The 19,413-nt window shown below is 37.0% G+C and overlaps 1 protein-coding gene across 4 annotated transcripts; it reads right to left on the reverse strand.

The window, feature by feature from the left end:
- Positions 1–619: 619 nt before the first annotated feature.
- LOC146005377 (torsin-1A-like) lies at positions 620–15,773 on the reverse strand. 4 transcript variants are annotated; one of them, XM_083144590.1, is made up of 8 exons: positions 15,619–15,773; positions 14,041–14,119; positions 9,039–9,246; positions 7,231–7,496; positions 4,474–4,622; positions 3,400–3,548; positions 2,711–2,855; positions 620–1,056 (listed from the first exon to the last, which is right to left on the reverse strand). In XM_083144590.1, exons 2-8 carry the CDS (start codon positions 14,059–14,061, stop codon positions 930–932), a joined length of 1,065 nt encoding a protein of 354 aa, XP_083000716.1. In that variant the 5' UTR covers positions 14,062–14,119; positions 15,619–15,773; the 3' UTR covers positions 620–929. The 4 variants fall into 4 exon arrangements, with proteins under 4 accessions (XP_083000716.1, XP_083000715.1, XP_083000717.1 ...); XM_083144589.1 differs by having other exon boundaries at positions 15,616–15,773; XM_083144591.1 differs by lacking the exon at positions 14,041–14,119.
- Positions 15,774–19,413: the final 3,640 nt, after the last annotated feature.

A 19,413-nucleotide genomic window follows, 5' to 3' on the forward strand; every position in this document is an offset into this window, starting at 1 on the left:
CAACTTGAATTGCGTGATTTGCAAGGCGATGTGTTCCTTCAAACTAGGTAAGAAAAGGAGCCAGAGTTTTTCAAATACCTTTCAAAAGAACGCTTTCCAAACCTTCGTAGTTTTGGGCAAAGAATGACATCGATGTTCGGCAGCACATACACGTGTGAAAGTGTTTTTTCTTCAATGAAGTTCATCAAGAACCGCTACAGAAGCAGACTGGCAGATTCTTCACTGCTTCACCTTCTGAGACTTTCAAATACAGAAATTCAAACACAACTTTAATAAAAGAAGCAGATCGGGATCAATTTTCACATTGAACACTTACTATGAAGGATTCTTATTTGTATGGTGTGTCTTTAATTTCTTTCAATTCATCAATAAGTATTGGGTTTTTGTGAAATAAATTGTAATTATACAATTTTGATTTGTAATTCCGTTGTTTTATTGCCTCATTTTAGAAATTTAGGTCATGCGAAAGTACTACATTTTCAGTTCAGTACTTACAATTTTTGCAATTTTTAATCCCCTCCCCCCCAAAAGAAAAATGTGGCCCGCCTATCAACTGCTGGATATAATTTTGGCCCTCAGACCTTTTGAAGTTGGAAACCACTGATCTATACTGAACAAAACTAGGTATTATTCATGGTTCTACCATCATTGATTTACAAGATAAAAATATTATTTTGTGGAGTACTAATTTCAATTTCCAGCTGGAAACAGCCTTGGCGTCAAAGCTAATACTGAGAGAAACAGCCTGGCATGTTTGGCATTAATTTTCAATAATAATAAATGAACTGCTGCAAAATGGCTTTTGCACAAAATAAATTATTAAATACAAACATATTGCTAAACACATATCTAAAGAAATAAGTAAACCTTCTGTGGTATACTTAACAAATCCTAAAGCTGCATCATTATAGGTTTCAAGCACATGGCATTCATAGTTCTTCATGTTTTCTAAATTCTTCAATCATTGCATCAACTTTCAACAGAACATATTTACATCCAGTTGTAGAATACACCTTGGAATCTGTAGGATGGTATGTCATAGCATCAACAACTGCCCTGAGGAAGAAAAAGACAAAGAATGGTTATTTTCAGTACATGAAATATTTCATATCTGTGACTGTAATATAATATAATGGATAAAAGCAAGGAGGGCCAAAAGGGCTACGTAAAAATCAAAGAAGGTAAAAGGAAACACTCACTGGACAGTAGAAAAATTCAAAATTTTCGCCAACTTCGTACCATCATCGGTGTGAGGAGAAAGAGACAGAACCGGAAGTTGGGGCCCTGCAGAGTTGCCAGGTCCCCATCGAAGAAGAAGCGGTGCGTACAATGAAAAAAACAGTTTCGTCACCAGGCTCGTCGGAAACTGTGAGTGGGCGGGATGGGTTGGGAGGAACGGAGGGAGAGGTGGGTTAAGGTGGGGATGTTACTGGTTGGCCTTGTTCAGGCCAGGCGGAGTGGTGGCACTCATGGTCGATATATAGGCCCTCTCCCATCTTGTGCGAACAGAGGTGTTGGCTGGTTGGGGTAGAAGATGGATGATCGCTACCTGGAAGCAGTCGTTGAAAGGGATGCTGTGCTGGTTGCTGTGGACAGTGACAGTGAAGTCCAGGTTGTTATTTATACAAATACAGGGTGGCGTGGAGCCGACTGACGCATTTGAAATAGTCATATTATAATATATGGAAACAGGAAAAAATAAGCAAAACCATCTATAAATATGTTCAAATATGCTATTTATTACTTACACATTACAAGCTCATTTGTTGAAAATTGGGAAGCTATGAATGAGTAGCGTAACCTGGTTATGGAAACCTACAACGACGACTGGGGGTTCGTCGTGCTGACCACACGTCACTCCATAACTGGTTGGATGGTGGTAGGTAGGCTGTTGCAGCATGGGTTATTATTATTAACTTCTCTTTGTAAGATAGAAACTAGAGCTGAACTGATACCAAGATCGATTCCTACCGATACCGATGCCAATACTTGTATAATTTCAATAGAAAATAACAAAGGCTAGTTACAGAGTCATAGTAACTTGTCACATCACTAGGCACATATCTAGAAATATAGCCTGGTGTCTCAGAAATACAATGAAAGTATTTCTTTTTAATACGTTAATATAATTATACGTAAATTAATTAATTAGTACTTAATTTCTTTGATGAGTATGGAGTATTGTTTCATGTAACCACAGACTAAGAAACTGAGGAAAGACAATGTTAATACCTATTTGTTCTTTGTTTCTCGACTAAAAAATATTGCTATTACATAAATAGTAAAAAGACGCTATAAAATCATGGATAAAACAGCAAATACTCATCATCTAGCTTAAGAGTAGTTAAAACCATTAAAAATTGTGTAAAAACAACTGCCATGGCAAGAAAATTAATGTCAAAGAGGTACAAAATTGAATATTTATTGAATAACAAAAAGAATGATGGTATGTACATTTGATGAAAAGTAAAGTTCCTGATAAATATTTTAAGTTGTGGTGTACATAAATCTTTAGTGGGGCCTCCCTGATGGTGTAGTGGTAATGTCGTGCCTCCACTGGGAATCATCGAAACTGGGACCCCTTGATTACAAGGTGACGATGATACCACTGCACCATCGGGGAGGCCCTGGATTGGTTAAAATATAGATCTATTTTAATGATAACAGCCAAACACTACAATGTTCAAACTGTTGCTCTATAACTACTTACTTCAACATATCATTAGAAGCAGTAAAATTTCTGAATTGAAATGCATCTCTTGCACAAAGCCGCACGTGTCCCCTTTCTAATGGAAGGAAAGGAACATAACTGTCCACCAGCTGGCCTCCTGTGACATCACTTTCATGCAAGCCACCTGGAAATAACACTAATTCATTAGTAATTTTGCATAATTAGAGCATGGGTAATTATGATCACTGCAATTAAATGCTTGTTATTTGAAGCATTACCCACAGAACCTTTCCGACTGCTGAACTAGTTATCAGTAGTGGTACCAGGCTATAAACCTTTTCTTTTCTGACTTGCTCGTTAGCATTTTTTATTGTGTTCTATTTTGATACTTGCTTGCATTCTTTATACTTCAACCATGTAGTTTATATATTTAAACGCTGTGAAGGGAATGAGAAACACTCTTATATACATGTACTAGGATTTGATAAAATGTATATTTTTGTTAAAAAATTCACTGTACTGTAAAAAATAGCAAACATTCTTGACCAGAAGCATTTTTTTTACCTACCTGTTGATTTCTTGACATTCTTGACTGGTAGACACCTTGCATTTTCAACTTTCGAACTTCAATCAATCAGATAATTTCTTTAAAAATTAGTCCAAACGCTGTCTACAGGCAGCAATTTAGCTTCAACATTCTCAAAACTGGAATTATGAAGTAGGATTACCTTTTTCAGCAAATGCACCTTTCTCAAACAGGTCAGAAAAATCCTCCATTGTAAGTTCATGCCTTTTTTTCTCATCTTTCCAAAGTTCATGCATTCTCTCAGTGATCAAATTTCCACCAGTGTTTGAAAGGAAAATGAATATGCTCTTCCTGAAATACATACAAAGAAGTGTTGGAAAATTAAAGATGCATGAATTGAGATTTTTCTAAAATAAATTAACTTACATTTATGACATTTCTCAATGTGTAGTTAATCTTCACTGCTACCAGTTCACTCATATTATAAATTAATCCTTTAGGTACGTATGCACACAAATAGAAATATCACAGCCAACGTAACATTTTGAACCCTTTTCTGAAAATTAATTATTTTACTATGTGTTGTATAAATTTCAAATTTTGTGTACAAATACAAAATGCTACACTTTACAATATAACTTACAAAAACTACATGGAATTTTCTTCAAGCGTCAATGTTGCGAGTGTGTCTTGCTTGTCGATATCACAAACACTGGCACAGCAGTCTACACTTCAATGGATTGCTCTGTATGAGAATGTAAATACATAAATTTTAGGGCTGAGCTGATACCAGCCGATACTTTTCTGGCATATTGGCCTTTCACGGGTCTGCAAAAATGCCACGCATCACTTTTGTGGACACTAATTATCCTGAAAGTTATGCAAAATTCAAACTCTTTTTATTTTGCATCAATTTTGCACGAAAACTATATTTTGTGATTATATAATATCCATTTTAATATTCTGGTGTAATTTTTGAACATTCTGAAGCCAATTTCTTGGTAAATTTATTCATATAATTGGATAAGAATATTTACACACCAATATTGATCAATATATTGAACAAATTTTTATTATTGCAATTTTCAAGTATCGGTATCGGTGGGAATCGGTAAGAGTAGTGGCACTGGTATCGGTTCAAAGTGGTATCAGCTCAGCGATAATAAATTTATACTATCACATAAAACACTTCAAACTGAAGCTTTCATCAGAAAACTGTCTTCCGAGACAAGAAATACCAATGATATATATTGTAAAAAAGTTTGTAACCTATTACCTGTAGCTGATACCATCATCTTTCTGATGATCAATGAAAGATTTAATTCCATCCATTACCGCCTGCGGCATCTTGTCCACCTCATCAAAGATGAATAAAGAATTTGCACATTCTGAAACATTGCCACGGATCCAATCTTGTAGGTGGCTCTGCAATATTGAATGCAAGTACTTTAGAAAGCCTACACCTACCTACCTACATGTACAAGTATAACACAATTTGAAAGAAGAGATTACAAAGTACAACATGCTTTCAAGTCACACTGAGACTGGATTTTTCAGACTAACAGAACAGAATTTTAGATGTATAGAAATACAGGTGTCCCTGTAGTCCTACTACCATTATAATCAAACTTAACTCTGAAATCACATGACAGAGCAGGGCAGTTCTTTGCAGTGTGTTCTAAAGTTCAAAAAAGTTGTTTTTTGTTGTCATTTGTGTTCTAGGCCCATTTTTTTAATGGGAAAATTTACTGCAATATGCTTGAACAGTACCTACTTTCCCAGGTGGAGGAGTTGCAGCCATCCATGATTTTCCAACAAGATGGGGCACCCCCTCATTGGTCTCATGATGTTTGGGACATTCTGGATAGACATTTTCCTGGGAGATGGATAGGCACCTGCACCCGTGCAATGTTCTCGTCCAAACCTTGTTACACTTCGGAGAAGGATCATTGCAGCTTTGCAAACAGTTGATGCTGATATGCTGCAGCATGTATGGGTAGAAGTGGAATATCGTCTTGACAGCCTGAGGGCTACTATTATTATTAACTCTTTCCCTGGTGACAAGATTACGAACTTCCTGTCTCTATCCTGGCGGGCAATTTAAACAAAATGAACCTAAAAGACATATTTATTCTTCTTGTTTGGCAACAGCAACAAAGATAAAATATTTTGTTATACAAAGTGTAAATATTAGTATAGGATCAATGAAAGCATATATTTATAATGTAATAAATTTAGCATTTTAGCTCAGACAAAGCACATGTGTGTCGGCATGAAAACATGCCCACGCACGCCAGAGAAAGGTTGGATTCTTCACTTTGTAGCCTTGTATCTAGTGTTGTTTTGTTTCGAACACGGAATTGTTTCTGCATGAACGTATCTTGCAACAGTGTATTACTGCTGATAAGTGAGTTCATTTCATTTCGTCTTGTTAGTTGACACAGGAAGGGTGACTTTCTGCTATAGTGTGTGTGATAAATTGCTGTTTTCGTGTGGTGCACTTTGTGTTGGATAAGTTATTTTCCTACTGTATTTGTGTTGGATATTTTCCTACTGTATTTGTATTGGATATTTGACTACTATACAGGTGTATTTGTGATATGTCGGGAAAGTACTGTAGTAGTGTGGAAAAAGCCAGCATTATTGCAAGGCGAAGTGAAACCGTCCCAATAAAGACGATATATAAACAAACAGGTCATGCAAAATCAACCATAATGAAGGTCCTGGCAGCCGCCAGAGGACTGCCTCCGACTGTCATTCCAAAGCACAAATTCGGTGGTGGGAGGCAAAGAAAAACAACCAAATCTACAGACGCTCTCCTAATGAGAGAGATAAAGTAAAACCCTTCACTGACAGCGTCAGAACTTAAAGAAATTCACCCGAGTCTGCTGGAAAATGTTAGTGTTTGCACGATCCAGCACCGTTTACAGAAAGACTTGGATTTGTTGTGTCGTACTGCTGCTAAGAAGCCACTACTCACTGCCTGCATGAAGAAAGACCATCTTGCTTTTGCAAAGAAATATGCACACTGGACACCAGCACAGTGGAGGAAATTCACGTTTTCCGATGAAAGCTCAATCCTACTGTTCTGAATGGGAGTTGCTTTGTTTCGACGTCCATCATCTTCAGATCGATATGACCCAAAGTATACGGTTTCTACCATTAGGCCAGTCTGTAATGGTGTGAGGGTGTTTTTCAGGTGAAAAGGGTAGGGCAGGTTTATATTTCTTACCACAAAACGTGATGATGAACGCAGACTGATATATCAACGTTCTTAAGGACCCTTTAGTAGATATGCTTCAGATCCACGAGTGTGATCTACACGGCTAAGAAGGTAAGGGAACGGCTTGAGGAACAATAGATAAAGATGTTAGTGTGGCCTGGGAATAGCCCCGATCTCAAGTCAATTGAAAATTGTTGGCATTGTATGAAGCAATTCCTGGGAAAGAAGAAGATTCAGAACCTACAGACCCTCCAAACAGAACTAAAGAAAATGTGGTGCACTGACATGGACTTAAATTACTTCCGACGTCTTAGTGATTAAATGCCCAAGCACATCCAAATGGTTCTCAAAAGTAAAGGCAACATGACTCCGTACTAATGTATGCATTTTTAGCTGTATCTAATAGCTTAATAATAGCTTTTCACATGAATTTTTTGTATTTTTGTTATGAGGTCCGAAGTCATTTTGCGGCGAGTGTCTGTTTGAAATGGTAACGGGACTTTATGGACACCTTGAACTTTAATTTCTCAATGTAATCCCCCTCCACACTAATGCAATTAATCAAGCATTTCCTATTGCTTGGATACCTGAAATGTAGAAATAATTCTGTTTCATGATGAATGTGGTAAATGCGGTTTATGTATTACATACACGAAGTTTCATATTTCCGTGTTGCACAATTGGATAGTTGTTTTCCCAGATTAATTTTGAAGGTTTATTGCCTTCATACACTAAGGGTACGGCATCTGGAGCGAAGATGGTAAAATAAGATAGAACACATAATAAAATGAAGCACACTTAAAAACTCACCACATATGTATCAGCATCTTGCATTTGTTGCAAATTCTGTGGCCCCACAAAATAGTGAACATACTGGCTCCTTGTGCCTTTCCTGTACAAACTTTCAGTAACGATGTTACTGGCAAAAATCTTCCCAGTCCCTGTCCAACCATGGAAACTCAACACTAATGCCTTTTCTGGACTGATGCTGTTGACATGGTCCCTCAGAGGCTTTACAATTTTTTCCTTCACAAAAGGCTGGCCATAAAGTTTGCTGTCAATTTCATATTGCAAATCTGCAAATAAAATAAAAAAGTTTTGTGTATCACACACATATATAATATATATTATATTTCTTTTTTGTGATATATGTTTAGTCTTGATTTTTAATATGTTGGATTATTTTCCAGTGAATTTCTGCATTGTATCATTATAATTATTAATTTTTGTGACAAGGGTTTAACTGAGGGCGAAATCACCTTTTAAATATAAGTCATTCTATGTTTTTGGCATTCAATTACAATATGTTTGTGCAAAAATGCTTCAATTTCAGTTCCAGAGTGGCTGTGTGGTCTAAGGTGCTGTGCTTTGGATTCCAACTGCCGGACGGCATGGGTTCGAGTCTGCCTGGATACAGTCTCTGGGTTCTCGGCCTGTGTATAGGACCGGTGGCAACCCACCATCATGAGGAAATTGGGGAGCTACGAGTGAGTAGCGTAATCCCTTCACGGATATCTTCTATAACTCCTGAGGGGATCTACGTGCTTATCCCACGTTATTCCATTACTGGTTGAAGATCTCCACACCTCTAGGTAGGATTGTGGGAGGGAGACTGGCAGTCAAGAGATAGGCCAAGGCCCTTCGTGCCATGGGTTATTATTAATATATATATATATTACATCTTCTCTTAAATAGTCAAGCATTACATTTTCTTATAGAACAGGATAGCACTTTATGCTCAGATAGGTTAATTGGGATTGAATGTACAGTTTGGCATTGTACATTGTGCCTCAACTGAGGATCCAACCCAGTACCATTTGATTACAAGGCTTGCTCTTGACTCTGTAACGCCTATGGCAGAAAGGGGCAGGGGATCGAAAATTTTAGCTCATTTCTCTTTGAAGTTAGAAATTGATAGTTTTAACTAAAGACAGGAAAAGCCAAGTTCACTACACCTCCTGATTTATGTAGGATGTTTAAGCCTGGCAAACTCGATAAGGAATGATCCAGTTTGCTACATTGCACAACACTTACAACAATGAGGATGAATGTAAATTACATTACATTGATTGAGAAACAAAATGGAACATACAAGGGAAGCCTGCGATATTAATCCAGAAATCTTGGTGGCAAGATCAAGAGTCAAACATCCAACTTTCTCAGAAACTGAGGTGGTAACAAGTATAATTACTGAACATGTTGAGTCATGCCCTTGGAGGCAAGTGTGAATCCAACTTTAAACTGTAGCTTCGGTATCAATGAGTCTATCTTAGCATAAAGTGGACTTAGTCCAAAAAGACAGCAGCAATGGGACTAGATGACCATGCTTCACCCAGACATTGATGCTTGTGTGTTTGTGTGTGTGTGTGTACATGCACAAATAATTAATATTAGCAATAAAAAGCAAAGGAGATCTATAAAGATGTAACACATACTTTTCCCCACACATCTATTTTTCACTAAAATATTAAATTCCACCATAGATAGTTGTAAAGGTCAACGAAATTAACAGAACAAATAAATAGATGTGCAGAAAAAAAATTCAAAATAATAATAATAATAATAAAATGGTTCATTGTGAAAATATATAAAGAAATGCATTTCTAAGATATTCTTACATGTCGAGTTAAGAGAAATCCATTGCGAATCACAACACTCCAGGAAGTCGCAACATTCTATGAAGCTGCACACTGCTGATCCACCAATATTATAAGAGAACATCCGTGCTGAATGTGAGAGTCCAGTCAGAATTTCCATTGTTGAACCAGAACTCAGTGCAACAAACGAGAGCTCCAAATAAATGAAAATATGCATTGGTCCCATGATCTGTGTAAAAAAGAAAAGATAAAAGAAAATCAACAGATCTTCATTTTCATAAAAATTCTCAAAAGACCAATCTGTAATATGAAACCAAATGTTGTGGTAAAATAATTTCCATTAAATGGACAAATAATGTGCATAAGTATTTAAACACATTCAATAATTGATGGGTGTTAGCTTATTAGCCTTTTGTATGTTTAGTAAATTTAAAAGATGCGGATTTCATTTTCTTAAATGCATGTTCTTTTAAAACAAGAAACTATATATCAATATTATGATTTCCTAAAACTCTACATCAGATGTATGATAAGACTAAGTGGGATGCGTAGGAATTATGTTTTCATCTTACTATAATGACTGGAACATTCTGCACGTTGCCACAGGAACAAATTGATTAATTTTGGAATTTTTGCAATTTCTGATGTGTATAAATTAAGAGTGCTGCAATGAGTGTTTTCTGCTTGAGCAGCAAATAGTTCACATGGATGACATTAGCTAGCATAAGGAATTTACAGCTTTTTTCGCTCAAGTGAATAACACTTGAAGGTCAGTAGTTCATGTATAACCATAATTTGTCTGTGGTAGTGGCCCTCAAACATGGATCATGAAGTGAAAGATGCAGTGAAATTGATACTTAAGTGAACATAGTCATCATCTCCATGTTAAAATGTAGTTTAGTCTATAAATAATAATAATAATTTTTATTGTAGAAACATATGAGAACATCACATGTATTACAAGAAATATAACCTAGCCTTATACTAATAAAGTATATATAAATCTTACAAACATAACACCACTTACATAAATTTAGTAGTTAACATTATTATCTTACAAGCATAACTATTTTACCAAACAAAATTAATTTCAAACAATTCTTCTACCCTATATATAATTATCAGTCAATATTTTTGTAGTTTTCTTTTGAACTTTAAAAAGAGCAGTTGCCTTAAAGACAGAGGGAGAGCATTGTGAAACTTAACTGACATGTAGTAAAAGGTTTTTTGTGTCTTGTAATTACAATCTCTATTTCTGGTTTGATAGGTATGTGAACACCTTAACTCCTCATAAATGTGGATGTTTTCTTTTATATAGAGCAGGCATTGAAATACAAAGATACCAGGAGCTGTCATAATACCTAGTCTAACAAAACTTAACTTACAGCGGCTTGGAATACCACACATTAATCTTACACATCTCTTTTGCAATTTTAATAACCTTTTTATTGAAGGCTGATGACCCCGAAGTAAGGTACCATAGCTTAAGTGACTGTGTATCTGTGCATAATAAACAGTTTTTAGAACCTTCAAGCTTACACACAATCTTAACCTACATTAAATAAACCCCTTTGCTAACTCTGGATTCAACTCTACTGATATAATCCTCTCATTCCAAATGATTATCTATTAAATATCCCAAAAAAGGTGACAGAATTATTTTCATGCTCTGCATTATGATTATTACAATTATATGTAAGTTTCAAGTTTGGGATCTTATCAGTGTTTATACAAAGCAAGTTAGCAGTACACCAGTCCTGAACAATATCGGAAGTAGATTTTAATGAGGACCTTAAAAGATTATTAGAATCTGAGTTCAAACAGATATTAATATCATCAGCAAATAGGTAACTACTGACCAAGGGTGTTGAAATGTTATGTGGCAAATCATTTATGTAAATAATAAAAAGAATGGGGCCCAGAATAGATCCTTGAGGCACTCCATGTTTAACAGGTAACAAATTTGACTCCTTTTCTTCAAAAACTACTCTCTGAGATCTCCCACTTAAATATGATTGCAAAAGTGACAGTGTTCCATCCTCAAAACCATAAAATCTTAACCTTTTTAAGCAGAAGAGAGTGAGATACAGTATCGAATGCTTTGGACAAATCATAAGAGTTTCACATTAACAACTTTGTTACTGTCTAAGAACATACAGAAAAGCAGCATAAAATCATCTAAATAGATTGAACTCAAAAGATGGAGTAGGCTACGTATTCTGTTTGATTCATGCATATATCCAGGTGTAGAAAAATACGTGACATCCAGCTGCCATGATGCCTCAATGTTTTCACCTTGTGCCTGAATTTTCAAATTCAGTTCTAAAATAAAAAATCAAGTTCAGTTATGGAAATTTCCATTATATGTTTTTCGTAAGGTTTTCACATGTATAATTAAATCATAAAAATAAATATCCCATTATAAATTGTTTCACTCTTACTAGCCGAGCAGCAATATGGTAGAGTTGCTGGCCCTCGTGGCAGAGTGGTTAGCACATTGTGCTACGATGCCAGGGGTCCCGGGTTCGAATCCTTGCCTGGGCATGGATGTTTGTGATTGTTCATTCATCAATTCCATCATATCATCAATCATCCCCATCTTTGCAAATTAGCCAAAAGTGGCACAAAAGTCAAAGTAAAATAAAACAAATCAATTAATCAATCAATATGGTAGAGTCGGCCACAATTAATAAATTAAATGTTATAAGACCACATTTTAAAATGTGCTGCTATTTCTTAGTTGTATGCAAGGTTTTCATGTCCTGTATTTGCAGAAAATAATGTTCGCACCTGAATTATTTTAAGTTTTGTCTACCCCTGCATATATCCATGTAGACAACAAGGGTGTGTATAACACCCTAGTGAACAGAACCATTATCCTGCATCATGGCCAGACAGTCTAAGGCGCAAGCTTTGGGCTCAGGCTACCGACATTTCCATCTGTGTATGGGACTGGTGGCCACCCACCATCGTGAGAAAATTGGGGAGCTATGAATAAATAGTGTAACCAGTCATAGAAAAAAAAAAAACAATGACTGGGGTTCATCATGCTGGTCACATATTACCCCGTAACTGGTTGGATGAACTCCCACCTCTGGTGAAAGTGAAGCCGGCAGTCGGTAGGTAAGCACTGGCCCTGATAGGTTCTTGTGCCATGGGTTATGTTCTTTAATATTTTAACCAGAACCATTGGTCCAAGTAGTTTTTGTGTGGGAAAGATTGGGATTGCACTTGTTGACTAACTGAAGTTGGTCTTACATAGGGCTAAGCCGATACAACTTTGAACCGATACTCTTACCGATTGCCACCGATACTTGAAAATTGTAATAATTTAAAGCTGTTCAAAATATTGATCAATATTATTGTGCAAGTATTCTACTCTAATTGTTTGTATCAATTTACGAAGAGTTTTGCTTCAAAATATTAACGATTTCCATCAGAATATTAAAATGCATGTAATGTAATCACAAAATACAGTTTTTTACTTTAAAATTGAAGCAATATAAAAAAGTAAGTCTGAATTTTGCATAATTTCTAGGATGATTAGATTCCGCAAGTGTCGTGCAGCATTTTCACGGACCACATGAAAAGATCAAAATGCCAGAAAAGTATCGGTAAATAAATTACAACCAATACTTGTCGATACCAATATATCGACTGATATCAGTACAGACACATCAGCATCAGTATCAGCTCAGCCTTACTCTTACATTGTCCCAGCTGTTTCCAACACTGGAAAAATGAGTTTCAAAATTTACTTAATCGTGTTAAGACCACATTTAAGATATCACTGTAAATTCTAGTGTAAAAGAAATGGTATGTGGCAGTGTTTCTTTCTGAACATTTCAGTAACAGCACACACTAAAAATATAATATTTCGTTAATGAAAGTAGAAGCTATTCGTAACCTGGAGATACCAGTCTCATTCTTGTGTAGAGAATAATTTCAATAAAATACAATTAATACTATATTTTCCCTACATATTTCTAAAGTAATTGCACACGTACTAACAGACAGTAAAATGGATAAAAATTTGATGATCCATCAGCACAACACAGGTCAAAAAGAGAACTTTCACATGCAAGCACATAAAAGTGCTCTTTCAAACAAAGCACGGCATGTAGCAGGAATAAAAGGTATAATTTAACAATACAGGGAATTTCTCCAATTTGTTTGAATTTTCGGTTCCTTACTAATTTTGGTCTCCTAATCACGAATCTGCACTTAAAATTTGGCGCTCACGTATAAATTTGGCGCTTATTTGGGGGCAGGTGAATCCGGCCACTTTCTAACATGCCCTTAACAGGGAGTCTATAGATATAGGCGGGAAGCCGGAGCGGAGGCGGGGCCGCGATAGCGGTTGGGGGCGGTAGGTCGATTACCCCAGGGGCGGAGCCCGGAACCGGCGGGAAATTTGGAAATCGAGGGTGTGGAAATAAGAACTTAATTTCGATTATTTTGCTATTTCCACGTGTGAGCGCCAAATTTTGACTGCAGATTCGTGATTAGGGGGCCAAAATTAGTGAGTATGCCGAATTTCAAACAAAATGGAGAAATTCCCTGTATTGTAAAATCGCTCCGAATAAAATATTATAACAAATCCCCCACACACATCAAAGAAATTACTGATACATACAAGAGACTGAAAGCAATAAAACAGTACTTAACAGAAATCCCTTCGGGCAATATCGGATATTTACCCAGTAATGTTTGCTGGCCCAAATTCTAGTTGTTAGATTGTGGTATCTTTTCCACAAGTAACAAACTGTGGTTGGCTGAATATTAGGTCAACTGAACCAAAAGTGGTTGACCAAATTTAAGAACTTACCATTTGACAGCATTGATTTGGCCATGGTGCCAACAGAAAATCAATAGGTGTTTTTTACATTGTACCAACATACTGAAAGCTAACGTAGAGATATGTTTGTTTTATACATTTTATTATGAAGCCAAATATAAACTTTGGTAAATATCCGATATCGCCCGAACGGATTTCTTCAAATTTACAGGAGAAACTACTTACTGAAATCAGTTTCTGTAGCATTGTCGAAGTTCTTGGAGGTATTTTCTTTCGCGGAAACTGAAAACTTCACCATAGAATGCTGCAGAACAAGAAATAATCACTTGTTATGTAAGGAACTTACATTTTCTGTAACATTATGCCATTGTTTTCATTATGTACGTGCAGATGGTGTGAGCGTCGAAAGTCACGCGGTCTCGTCTGTTTCCAAATGTGCCTTTTTTTTACGAGTTTTTTTTTTTAACTATGCTTACCTAACCTAACCTTGCCCGAAATGGTCTGTGGGGCTATCGTGAATGGGTTTTGGGGCTATCGTGAATGGTTTTGGGGGCTATCCGTCAATGGTTTTTGGGGCTAATTACTGTACTTACAAAATTTGTTTTTGCATTGTTATCAAGACAACGCAGTTTAACTATTTTTAATTCGTGTAATTGGAAGTGGAACTAAGTTCCCATTGTGCTGATGGAGGGGGGGCAAACCTCGTTAATCACTGCAGCCATTTTTATTCATAATTTCACCTTGCCCCTTGATACAAACATTATGGGGAAGTAAACACCATAAAAATAAGCTATGTGGGTTACTTGAAATGCACACTGGGTTAATTTAGGTATAATTTAACAATACAGGGAATTTCTCCAATTTGTTTGAATTTTCGGTTACTTACTAATTTGGGTCTCCTAATCACGAATCTGCACTTAAAATTTGGCGCTCACGTATAAATTTGGCGCTTATTTGGGGGCAGGTGAATCCGGCCACTTTCTAACATGCCCTTAACAGGGAGTCTATAGATATAGGCGGGGCCGCGATAGCGGTTGGGGGCGGTAGGTCGATTACCCCAGGGGCGGAGCCCGGAACCGGCGGGAAATTCGGAAATCGAGGGTGTGGAAATAAGAACTTAATTTCGATTATTTTGCTATTTCCACGTGTGAGCGCCAAATTTTGACTGCAGATTCGTGATTAGGGGGCCAAAATTAGTGAGTATGCCGAATTTCAAACAAAATGGAGAAATTCCCTGTATTGTAAAATCGCTCCTTAATTTATTCCATATTTCTCATACAGTTCAGTTATCTGCACAATCCCATTTTCACAAAGGTCAATTTATGGTTATTTTGGTGCTATCTCTAAATTGACGGAAGCGAATGAAAATTCAAGGTAATAACTTGGAACAAGTAGCTTGTATTGCAGGCTATGATTTTGTATGAAATTTTTGCTTCCATGTTGATCAGTAAGGATAAATGGCACACGTACAATGCTTTATAAAATGCAAAAAACACAGTGGTTTGTCAACTTTAAAATACGAAAACTTAATAACAGCAAGAGTTTTTTTTTTTTTTTAAATATACGCAAACTCAAAATAAAGCGTCATGTACATATACTTTCATAACGTGAAATTCTGCGAAAGGCTGATACGTCTCACAAAATAAGTTAAAGCTAATTAAATATATTACAAAATGTACTTTCCCTGACATTTTTAATTTTAAAAAAAAGTTGGTTCATAAAGTTTATAATCACATTTTATAACTACACACATCGGCATTTTTTTTTGCTTGAATTTAATAATATCGTAATAGTACTTACTACCTTTCATTCTGTATTACATTACTGTTCCTTGAAATATCATTCTCCAGGACTTCTTCTGGATCCGTATTACAAACATGCACACTAGTTTTCATTCAACATTTTCTCATTTAAGAAAATAATTTATGTAACTTAAGGCACCTGACACACGCCTCACTTTCGTTTCGTCTGATTTACCAGCAGAAACTTGCACAGTGTTGCAAGCTAATAATTTTTCTCTATCAATATTTTCTTTCATTATGTGTTTAATATATCTTCTAGAATAAATTTTAAAAAAATATCCGAGCGAATAGTGTTAACGTACACAAGCACAATTATTTTCGTTGATAGCAACACGATTTTTGCGGAAGATCTTTATTTTTTTTTAGCTGTGGCACCAGGCGTCTTAATACCTCACACTGGCAATATGTTGCCTAGCAACCAAACAATTTGTTTCACATTCTAAATATCTCGTCTCGTTGAACATATTCTCAATACAACACGAGTTTATATACTAAACATAAATATCTATTATGAAAAAACAGTAAAATGATTTGCTTTGAGGTCATATCGTTGTTTTAACATCTGGACTACTTTTTAACTAGCATTGAACGTTCGTAAAATGCCCGTCTAATTTGTAGTGTTTCCAAATGGTTGTTTAATGCATTAAATCCAGATCTCTTTATGTTCTTTTTTTTATTTTAGTTGTTTTCTTTTAGTGCTTTCTTAATTGTCATCAGAGGCGTCCGGTCATCGGGAGAATAAAAATATTGCATTTTAATTATTTTAGGGAAGAAGTGAAAAATAAGTAGAATACGTACTCGCATAAAGGCCCGTAGCCAGGAATTCTTAGTAGGGGGCTGCGGAGGCAAAATCATTCCTAGAGGGAGCAAATTTTTAATACATTGTGTCGCATTGGCACATATAGTGGGGTACACAAGAGCGTATCCCCCCCTGAAAGCGATAATAACCGGAAAGGGTTGATATAGTGAAATCAAACGAACAAAAAAAAGTTGAAAAAATATAAATATGCTGACCAAGGCAGTAATTTATTTTATTAAAAACCATAAACTAAACGTAACGTTTCAATATGGAGGACAGAATAAAGAAAATATGCACGAAGGAATGTGAAAAAGAAGGCAAAATAAATAGCCTATGGAAACAGCTGGAAAAGAATGGCTATGAGAAGCAGGATAGACTGGACATAAACAGAAGAAGGAAGAAAAGAGGAAGGGGAGATTTGGAAGAGAAAGAAAAAGAGAGAAGGTTTGGTATGGGGAAGACCACAGAAAAGATATGCAAAGTGCTTAGGAAAGCGGGCATTAAAACTTGCAGGAAGGGAGGGAGAAGCATCTTAGGAATAGCGAAGAATGCAAACAAGATAAAGGAAAACAGAGAAGAGGAAGGGATTATCTACGAAGTAAAATGTAAAGAATGTCAGAGTGTGTACATAGGAGAAACGAAAAAGAGACTGAAAGACAGGTTGAAACAACATAGGGATGATGTACGACTTAAGAGAGGGAGAAATGCGATATTTAAACACACGAGAGAAACAGGACATGACATAGAGTGGGATGAGGCTAAGCAGATAGGAAGGGAGAAGAGAATGCTAGTGAGAAAATGGAAGGAAGCCAAGGAAATAGAGAGGAAAGGTGAAGAAGACAATGAACTGGAATGGGGGACTGAAGTTAAACAAAGAATGGAAGAAGGTGTTAGAAAGAGTGGAAAGGACAAGAGAGAAAGAGGAGAGGAGAAGGAAGAAAAATGAAGGAAACAGAGCTTGAGATATAAAGCCCAACCACATTCTATATGGAAGTAAAGCCCCTATCACACGGAACTGGATTTCTATTTGGAATGCTCTAGTTGACGCTGGACTGGCTACCCATTTGCTAGTTTTCGCCTCACACGGTACTTGTTATACCGTACTTGTCGATAGTCTTTCGTTCCCATAATGGCGGCCGCGCGAGATGTAAACAACGTATCACTTCACACTTTTAAAATACGATAACTATTCAACCGAGAGGAATATCGCATCGCATTAAATGGTTTTAGGTAGAGAAGAACGGCGCTGATAAAATACATACTTTACAACGTTTACTGTACACGTATGGAAGAATATTTTAGCTTTTTCAATTGTAAACATGCCTTTCGTGTTGTATGCACTCGGAAGCCACAGACAAAAAAGGCTACTTTACAAACTCACAGAATATCTTCACATGGCCAAACTTTGCTCTGATTGGCTGTTCCACAGAATCTAGTCGAAGAAGTTAGTAGCAATTAGAACATGTCCTATTCCTCAAAACCAGTCAAGCAGTCAGCCAGGCGGCCATGATTACTAGCCAGAAAGTCAGTTCATCGCCAACTAGGGCATTCTAACTAGAAATCCAGTTCCGTGTGATAGGGGCTTAAATATGTTTAGCCTTTTAGGTGAAAGTACAGTTGACAAGGGAAAGCCACCTGCTAGAAAGTTCCAGAACAACTTTCTAATAGTCTGGAGGGAGTAATGTTTGTGTATATATAATGCCCTGTTTTTGTATCTTGTTTCTTTTGTACTTGATACAGAGTCTGAAGAAGACCTTGCTAGAAGGTTGAAACGTTACTTTTAGTTTATGTTTTTTAATAAAATAAATTACTGCCTTGGTCAGCATATTTATGGTTTTTCATAATCATGGAAACAAGGCTTAATGGTGTTATAAAAAAAAGTTCTAGATACTGAGAATCGGGAAATCGTTTCCCGAAGTCTGGATCTGGAAGGGGATTTTTGTTTCCAAATCCTGGTACGACATTACGGAATCCAACACACCTTAATAAATCATGAAATCAATAGAGGTCTTTGTTATGTTGTTAGGGCAATATAGGATATAATTGTAAAGATTAGTGAGAATTCCAGGTAAGAATGTGTTCTACTATATGACTGATTGGTTTGCTTTATTTTATTTCGCGTTTTGTGCCACTTTTGGCTAATTTGCGGTGATGGGGATGAGTGATGTGATGAAATTGATGAATGGACATTCACAAACATCCATGCCCAGGCTGGGATTCGAACCCGAGATCCCTGGCGTCGTAGCGCGATGTGCTAACCACTCCGCAACGGGGGACCGGGGCTGTATTTTGCACAGGGGAACAGTTACCCCACCTGCCCCCTCTAGCTACGGGCCTGACCATGAAACAGCTATAATAGAAATGCAAGAGATTCGCTAAGTTTAGCGCATCGAAATGAGAGCCCAGTTCCACCCCTCATGCCCAGCCGTCCCACTACGTTTCCTGTTGTGTGTCAGGCGGCTCATCGCAATCTCTACCGTTGATGCCCGTTTGCACCAACGTCGATTTACTCGCGAGTGAGAGTAAACCAGGCCCGTAGCCAAGAAGGGGCCGGGGGGGGGGGCTGAGACCCTCTGGAACTGCCGTCAGCCCCCCCCCCAGGCACTGAGGCCAGCCCCCTTGACATTAGGTAAAACTATTTTGTGTAATTTGCTTGCAGTGAAGAGTGAATATGCAGACACCAGATATTACATATTTTGTTCACAACTTTGGTGAAGGATAAATTCAGGGAGCATGAACAGCAGCTATTACATTCGTTCATCTTATTTATAAGAAGTCTAGTAGCGGCAAGTATTTAGGAGATTCTCTTCTCTAGACTTCAGAAACTTCCTTCACGGGGGAGCTTTTTATCTGTACATTCGTTGCCCCTGTTACAACCTCCCATTTATACAGAAATCTGTGACTTTGATGTCATTATGCAAATTCCCTCCGCATCTTCGTCAAAGGCTAACAGCTATCAAGTTTCGGGAACGAACGGGAGTTTTATTGTTTCTGCCG

This window comes from Lepisma saccharinum, chromosome 23 (assembly GCF_977018435.1).
Source record: "Lepisma saccharinum chromosome 23, izLepSacc3.1, whole genome shotgun sequence".
Taxonomy (NCBI): domain Eukaryota; kingdom Metazoa; phylum Arthropoda; class Insecta; order Zygentoma; family Lepismatidae; genus Lepisma; species Lepisma saccharinum.

Excerpts from the sequence above, each read along its gene's own strand:
- LOC146005377 (XM_083144590.1), bottom strand. The coding sequence starts at position 14,061 with ATGCTACAGAAACTGATTTCA. Across the intron at positions 3,549-4,473 it reads GATGATGGTATCAGCTACAG|GAAGAGCATATTCATTTTCC; the intron begins GTAATAGGTTAC and ends TATGTATTTCAG. Across the intron at positions 2,856-3,399 it reads AGGTGCATTTGCTGAAAAAG|GTGGCTTGCATGAAAGTGAT; the intron begins GTAATCCTACTT and ends TGTTATTTCCAG.